Raw genomic sequence first — 8,230 nt, 5'->3', positions numbered from 1 at the left:
GCCTGTCCTCCTCCTCCCTCCCCCAGGATGCTGCTTCTAGGGGAAGGGGGCCAGGCCCAGCAGGCTGGGTGACTGGCCAGCCCAGGCCCAGGCAGGGTGGGGGCTTGCCCCTAGGATGCTGCAGCAGAGTGAGGAGGGAGGGGTGTGGTACTGGGGAGGGTACAGGGCTGCCCTCTTGTTCTGTCGGGGAGGGGCAGCTGTTCTATGTCCTGCCTGGGTCCCTCCTCTGGTTTCCTATTTACAGTTACTTGAATAAAGAAAAATATCCTTAAAAAAAAAAAGATATAGCACCTGGGGTCTTAAAAGCTTAAAGATAAACAAGTAGCCATCTAGCTGAGAGGCAACAAAGCCCACATGGAAGAAGCACACCAGCCTGTGTGATCACAAGTTGTTGGTAGGATCAGGTATCAGGTGTCAAAGAACAAAAATTCATATTGTGAATGAAGTATGGAGTGGAGATCCAAAGCCCATCTGTAGGCAACTGGACATCCCCTTACTGAAGGGTCACGGGGAGGAGACGAGCCAGTCAGGGTGCAGTGTAGCACTGATGAAACATACAACTTTCCTCTAGTCCTTTAATGTTTCCTCCCCCCGCCCCCATTATCAGGATCCCGATTCTACCATACAAATCCACTAGACCATAGGATGTACACTGGTACAGATCTGGAAACGGAATCCAGGATAGATAAACCCCTCAGGACCAATAATGAGAGTGGTGATATCAGGAGGGAAAGGGGGAACCAACCAATCATAATGATCTACCTATAGTCCCCTCCCTGGGGGACAGACAACAAAGTGGGTGAAGGGAGACATCGGACAGTGGTGAGGAAGGGAGAGGGTGCGGGGAAAAGCTGATATCAGGGGCGCAAGTAGAAAATGTTGAGAATGATGAGGGCAACAAATGCACAAATGTGCTTGACAAAATGGATGGATGGATTGTGATAAGAGTTGTAAGAGCCCCAGTAAAATGATTTTTAAAAAGCCTCAGAACCAGCTGAGCCCACACCTGAGGGTGGGCCAGCCCCCCATGGCCACAGTTCTCCACGGTCCTGGTTGCCGAGGCTCCTGGAGCTGCCCTTCACTGGGCCTCAGGGGATCATGAGCAAGGTTGGTGTTGGGTGGGGGGGTGCACAGTTGAGGCACCTGCTGCTCTCAGAGGGGCCCAGGTCATTTGTCCCTTGGACTACCTGGTACAAGCAGCCTGGGGACCCACCAAGGGAGCCTGCCTCCAGGCCCCAGCCCAGCCCCAAGTGCTCTGACCCACATGTCTGGTGGTGGTTACCAACCCCCTCCCCCCTTGGTTAGCAGACTCGGAGCAGCCTGCCTGTGACGGTGACGAAGGCAGGGCACCTGGGCCACACTCGGAAGTGGTGAGTGGGAAACGACCTGGCCTTTGAGTCTCACCGACAGGGTCTGCGGCAGCTGACTTCCCCTTTCTCAGCCTCTCTGACCTCCTCAGCCCCGGAAGGCTTCTGGTGGGGCTGAGGAAGAAGCGAGGGGCCTGACGGATGGCAGCGTACAGGTCAGCTGTGTGGCTGATGGCAGCCTTCTTGACACGGCTCTACCGGAGCCTGGAGACACGCACGCACACGCACCCAACGCACCCAGGATCATGGGGACAGACCTGCATGAGGGGTCCTTTTCTGGAACTTTCCTGCCGGTTTAACCCCTTTCTCTTTGCGGCAGACCACTGTCAAAGGCTTTTTCATAGCTGCAATAACAGATAATCAAGGATTCACAAGGGTGGGGCAGGGAAAGGAAACTAGCTGATATTAAAGGCTCAGGGAGAAAGAAAATGTTTTGGAAATGTTGATGGCAGCAGACATACAAGTGGGCTTGATACAATTGAATGATGGATTGTCAGAAGATTTGTAAGAGGCCCCCGATAAAATGATGGATAATAACAATAAAGGTCTTTTCACAGGCGCGTGGAGAGGCAAAGGGCTGAGCAGCTGGAACCGCTCCGAGTCCAGGAGGGGGCCCATTGGCCGAGGCCACTGAGGACCGGCTCTGGGGTGGGTGGAGTTGGGGCTAGGTGGTCCCTAGGGGCCCTGATTTGGACAGGCGACAGCCTTCTTTGGGTCATCAGAGAAAAGGTCAGCAACCTTTGGGGGGTCCCTGGAGTTCATATCTGGTGGGTGTCTGACTGATTCCCTAACAGCTTTGCAAGGCTAGGTCCAGAAGGAGGAGTCCCCAACACTGGGTCCATTTCTGCTCTGCGCGGCCCCAGGCCAGACTCCTCAAGGGCTGGGTCTGAACCACAACACACCACTTACTTGCATGCTATTTGCCACACATGTGTGGAGACAGGGACAGCTCTGGCTGAATGGCTGTGCCTGCTTTTGAGTCACTGAAAGTCCCTCGCCTTCACCTCTCTGGCTTTCTCCTGCTTCAACCAGGACCGGCAGTGCCACCTTCCCCACAGGGCTGGGGCAGGCGGTGACATGCGGGGCACGGGGCCAGACAGATGGTGAGACTAGACACCCTAGTTCAAGGTGCTGGCTACCGGGCCATCCCATGTGTGTATCTGTACCTCCCCGGACAGCTTCAGGTCCCCCACTCTCAGAACCTCACACCAGGTCATCACCCACTCTCACCCCACCACCCAAGACACACCCTCCTCCTTGCTGGTCTGCTCCCCCGAGGCCACAGCCTGAACTCTGCACCTTCCTTCTGTCCTTCCTCCCCCCTCCCCCCAAGGTCCACTCTCCACCTGCGTCCTTATTTGTGGGAGCAAAATAGCGCAAGAGAAGTGTCCGACAGCCGGGTAAAAACCATTCACGGGGGTGCCCGGCTAACGTGGCCGAGCCTAGAGCTGCAGGACCAATGCGGGGCCCGGAAGCTGAAACGAACAAGCCGTGTCACACAGCACCCCCTTTATGAAACACAATGAACAAACGACGGCCCACAGGTGCTGAGGCGAGAGCAGACAGGCACGGCAACAGGCCCGTGCAAGGCTCCAGGGTGACCTCTCCCTCGGGCAGGGCGGGAAAGACCCCCCTTCCTCAGCCCCGGCAGGTTGTAAGACGAGAGGAGCTTTTTCTGAGGACAGACGTGAGGCCTCACTCGCAGTCACATGTTTTACATGTAAAACGCACTCCTGTCCGGGGAACCCGCTCTCCCAGCACTTCCATATCCAGCTCTGCTGGCCAGGCCTGCCCTGCCCCAAGGGGCTGTCCCCCATGACACAGAGCTTGTCCTGTGGACACAGCACTTCACCACCAGTCTTCCCCTGCCCCCCTCTCCCCCACACAAACCACACACTTCACGGGCAGGGGACACTGACCCGAGGTGAAGGTCCCAGTGCTGGCTGGGTCAGGATCTCAGGGCCTGTTTTTCCACCAGCAGAATGTCACCATAGGGCATGTGTCAGAACGTGTTTTGGGGGTACCCTTGGTGGGACAAACATCAAGGGAGACTTGGTTCTCCCGGAGAGGCCTCAATTAGTCATCTTTCTTTAAAAATGAAAGTGGTGAGTGATGAGTTTAGAAGCCAAGAGCATTCCCTCAGATACCCTGGACACCGACCGCACAGGTCTGGGGAATTCGCTCCAAGCATAGATTCTCGGCCTGCTGCACTCACCTACCCACACACCGGGTACCTGCACACCCCTGGCCCCTCATCCCCCAGGCTCCCATTGCCCCCTGGGCCCCAGATCTGGCCGATGAGGGGCCCCAGGATTCACTTGTGTCCCATGAGTGCCTGCTTGTAGGCCTACACACTGGCCACTCGCCTCTCTTTGACCAAGAGGAATGGTGGACGGTGAGGCATGACGCCCCTCCTACCCTTGAGAATAGTGCCTCCTGGTCTCCCACCTCGGGCCCACCCTCTCCTGGGACCAGGCTCCCTGCTCTTGGGCCCCCACAAGCCCCAACCTGCTTCTGCCCACGGATTAAGTGCAGCGTCCAGACACCTTGACGCAGCGGCGCCTGGCCGAGCCCGGCCTCTGGCCATTCTGAGTAATAACAGCAGTCGCTCTAGTGACTTCTTCCAGTCTTCTCATGGCCCTACCCCTGCCCCTCCTGAGGCCTTCCTGACCTGCTGGCCCCACCCCTCAGCACCCCCCCCACTCACACCCACCACCCCAGTGCCACTTCTCCTTTGCAGCCCCACCGCCGCCTACACCTTCCTGCCACGGAGTTGCTGGCCCGTGGGCAGGGGAGGCAGAAGCAGTGGGCCAGAGACCCTCGTGGTGCCTCTGAGTCTGAAACCTGGCTCCCCACACTCCCTAGTCCTTCACCATGGACTTCTTTCCTTCTGAACCAGCCCTCTGCCATGGGCAGCAGTGTGGCCCTCAGTGCTCCACTGGCCTGTCCATGCTTGGACTCCAGAGTAGCCAGGGTCCCTTCCTTGCCCAGACACCCCTTGGGTTCCTCCTGCCAGGTCTGGGGGCCTGGCACCTACTTCAGGCTTTCTTGCCCCAAGAACCCCTTGGAGTAGCCGTGGCAGGGCCCTGCGCTGTGAAATCCTTCCGCATTCTGTTCCACCTAGAAAGCTCAGCTATCAAAGGTCTACTACTCCTTCTGACCCCCACCCTCATCCCCACAGCCCTCTGACCAGCTCCCCCCACCGACCTTTGTTCTCCCAGCCCTGGTGCCTTGGGGCTGCTGTGGGCACTGGGGGTGGGGGGGCGCTTGGTTGTCCAGAGCTGCATACTAGGCCACTGTGAGCTCCTGAGACTCCCTACCCACAGCCACCCCCCACCAAGGAAGGCAGAAAGAGTTGGTCTGAGACCCAGAAAGGAGCCCTGGTGGCCTAGTGAGCACTGGGCTGCTAACCCAAAGAGCAGCAGTTTGTAGTTCCCAGCCCCTCCCAGGGAGAGAGAGGTTTTCTGTTCCTGTGGATTGACAGCCTTGGAAACCCATGGGGGGCAGTTCACAGGACGCCCATGAATTGGTTCTATGGCAGTGACTTCTGAGACCCAGATAGTCTGAGACATAGGCAGGGGAACCCAATGACGGAGACTCCACGGAGGTGGGAGGTGAGCAGGCCAGGACACAGGACATCCGTCCGGAGTCGGCCTGGGAGGCAGCCCAACGCTGCAGCCTGTCTGTCCATCTGTGGAGCTGAATGTCCCTTCTGTATAGGATGAGGAGACTGAGCTGTCCCTGATCTATCAGCTGCCCTCTCCTGCATGTGGTGTGTCCCCTTCAGGCTAGCCAGAGGCTCCCACAGGGCTGACTGGTGCAATGCCTACTTCAAGTCCTTCGTGGCTCCCACTGCCTCCAGGTGGGGGTGGAAGAAGCCCCTGGTCTTCTAGCAAGGACCAGCATTTCGATCCCTGGCCTCTTCGCATGCAGACTTTCCTGCTGGGGCCTCCAGTCAGCCTCCACCTGCACAGACACCTCCCCTGCACTTCTCACCCTGAGTGCCACTGCCCCCAACCTGGTCCTTCAGGAAGGAGCCGGCTCAAAGGGGAGGCACAGGCAGGGGGGCTGGGAGGCAGGAGTGGTGAACACAGGGGATACAGAGGTCTTTGTTGGGACGGCAAGTCCTGGTCTGACCTAGAACCCCCAGGACAGGCAGAGGAGGAGGCCTGGGGTGCCAGCCCTTGGCTGAGTGGTCCCACCCCAGCAGGCAGGGGGTGAGGCAGGGGCGGGGTGTGCTAGGGGCCCCTCCCGATTTCCTGCCTGCTAGGCCGGCCGGACCCAGCTGCGTTCCTTGGGGCACTCGCGGCACGGCACGATGGCACGAGGAGGAGCAGGGAGCTTCGGGGGCCGAGACGGCCCCGCGCCCACCCAGTGCGGCGAGGCCCAGTGCTTCGACTTGCTGGTCCGAGTCTGTGTGGCCTGCAAGCTCTTCCGGACCCCCAAGCCCAACCCGGGTAAGGGCGGCGGGTCTAACTCCCAGCGAGCAGTCACGGTGCGGCCCTCACCGCCCCCGCCCTCCCCTCCTCGGTGCCCTGTCTCCCCTTCCTTGCCCACCCCCCTCCCTTCCCGGGCAGCGTCTCCCCCCTCCGACTCTCCCCCTCCCCTTTCGTCCCTGCCCCCCGCCCCCTACCCCTCGTCTCCATCCCCTCCTCCAGCGGCCGGAGTGAGCAGCCCGGCGTCCGGGACAGCGCTGCAACCCCAGGAGTCGGTGGGCGCGGGCACCGGACCCCCGGGGGCGCTGCCGCTGCCCGCGCTGCTCGTCGGAGCCCCGGCGCTGCTGGCGCTGGCGCTGGCGCTGGCGCTGCTGTGCTGGGTGCACTGGAGGCGGCGGCGCGCCAGGCCCGCGTCCCCGGGGAGCCAGGCGGGCGACTGGAACGGTGAGTCCGCGCCCAGGGGACCCGGAGCCACTGCCCAACGGGCTATGGGTCTGGGTGGGGAGCTAGTGCTCGGGGAAGGGCAGCTTGAATGGGGAGGCAGGGTCTTGGGGGGAAGGAGGGAGAGGCAGTGTGGGAGGGGAGACCCAGCCCCAGAGGAGTCCCAAGGGAGAGGCGCAGGGCCCTGGGAGTCAGGGAAGTCTGAAGGGTGGGGAGGTGCTGGTTCGCTTCAGGGTAAGAGCTTGCTGGACTGAGGGAGAGACACAGTCTTGCCTACCGACCGCTGAGACCCTAGTCCCTGTGAGAGCCACAGCTCTGTCCCCATTCCATCTGAGGAAGACACAGCTGTCAGCCTGGCCTGAGAGAGGAGGCTGCCCTCTGGGAAGCCTGAGAGGTCAGGCATCTCTGCCGACCCCCAGCCTGGGCTCCCCCACTTCCTGTCTGTCTTGTCAGCACTCCCCACTCTCCAGGCCCTCTGAACCAACCCTGCACTCACACTTCCTGTATCTTTCTTGGGTCTGAGGGGTGTCCAGGAGAAGCTTCTAGAACCTGGAGTGTGGGAGAGGTTGTAGCCCTGCCCTGACTGCTCGCCCCTCCCCCCATTTCCTGGCCCACAGAGCCCCTGGACCATGTCGTCGTTCTCTCCCCTGGACCCACCAACGCCACAGCTCCTGTTTGGCCTCCACCTGAAGACCCAGCCACCACCCCACCTGGCCACAGTGTCCCTGTGCCAGCCACAGAGCTGGGCTCCACTGAGCTGGTGACCACCAAGACAGCCGGCCCTGAGCAGCTGTAGCCATGGAGGGACAGGAAGGCGCCCTGCCCTCCCTGTGGGGTGCCAGCCAGGAAGGGAGAGAAGTTGAATGAGTGCTTCACCCCAGCACCCCTCTGCCCCTTCCTTGGAGCCAGGATGGCCTCCTGCTGAACCCTGCGAAGCACAGACACTACACACCAGGGGTGCGTCACCGTATGTACCATCTTCAACAGCCCTGGCAGGGCGATCCCAATGGAGATAAGAGATAGGCTGGCCAGAGCTTACGCTTATACCCAAACCAAAAAACCCAAACCAGCTGCCTGTCAGCTAGACCCTGACTCCGAGCGAGCGGCTCCGGCTCCGTGTGCTGCTGGTTGGTTCCCACAGCTTTGAAGAGCCCTCTGAAGAACCCTCCGGTTGGCTGAAAGCGTCTAACCTTTACTTGGCAGTCAAGTCCTTAACCCTTTGCGCCACCCAGAGACTCCTGTCTGTCAGTAGGGCTTGCGTCTCTTTGACACCAGTTCTCAGAGCTCTCTCTCCTGCTTTTGAGTGGATGCAAGGGGGAGGCAAGGAATCGTGAACTTCGTTTCCTGTGGGATCTGGGGATGGAAAATAGCCAGGACTGTGGTGATTCTCCGGTAGCTGTTTCCTAGGGTTGATCACGGGCTTGGTCCATGTAGCTCGGTGGTGTAGCAGTAATACAGTGGGCTGCGATCCACGTGGTCGGAAGTTCAGAGCCACTGTCAGTTCCTCGGGAGAAAGACTGGGCTTTCTACTCCCTTAAAACAGTTACAGTCTCGGAAACCCACCACGGGCCTCTATGACTCAACCTTGACTCAACGGCAGCGAGTATGTCAGCCAGGGAACTTCCAGAACCATAAGCCTGCAGTTAGAAGTCCACAGTCTCTAGGGCTGGGCAGAGACTCGGGCTGAGGGCTTACTGGCAAGCACTGCCCTCAGAGAACACCCTGGAGACCCAGCCGACTCTAAGCCACGGTCCAGATGGTGGAGGCCAGGACCTCAGGGACCTCCACAGCACAGACCTGTGACCTCAAACCAGCTCCATCCAATGCCCCTCAAGCTCTACTCTTTCTGTGGCCTATCCCAGGCACTAGCCCTGGGTCTGAGGTCACTCAACTGTTCCACAGCTGCCCCTAGGGTTACCCCTATTTTAGTGAGCTGTTCCTCTGGCATTGCTGCCTCTGGCCCTACTAGGGCCTAGGCCCAGACCA

The 8,230-nt window shown here is 59.8% G+C and overlaps 1 protein-coding gene across 1 annotated transcript; it reads left to right on the top strand.

Moving 5' to 3' along the window:
- The first annotated feature begins 3,479 nt into the window (after positions 1–3,479).
- TNFRSF13C (TNF receptor superfamily member 13C) lies at positions 3,480–7,040 on the top strand. The gene is made up of 5 exons (XM_075552625.1): positions 3,480–3,534; positions 3,656–3,762; positions 5,638–5,824; positions 6,026–6,247; positions 6,862–7,040. The coding sequence occupies exons 1-5, from the start codon at positions 3,480–3,482 to the stop codon at positions 7,038–7,040; spliced, it is 750 nt and encodes a 249-aa protein (XP_075408740.1).
- The last annotated feature ends 1,190 nt before the right edge of the window (positions 7,041–8,230 follow it).

This window comes from Tenrec ecaudatus, chromosome 6 (genome assembly GCF_050624435.1).
Source record: "Tenrec ecaudatus isolate mTenEca1 chromosome 6, mTenEca1.hap1, whole genome shotgun sequence".
Classification (NCBI taxonomy): domain Eukaryota; kingdom Metazoa; phylum Chordata; class Mammalia; order Afrosoricida; family Tenrecidae; genus Tenrec; species Tenrec ecaudatus.
This window is presented reverse-complemented; position numbering and strand designations above follow the sequence as displayed.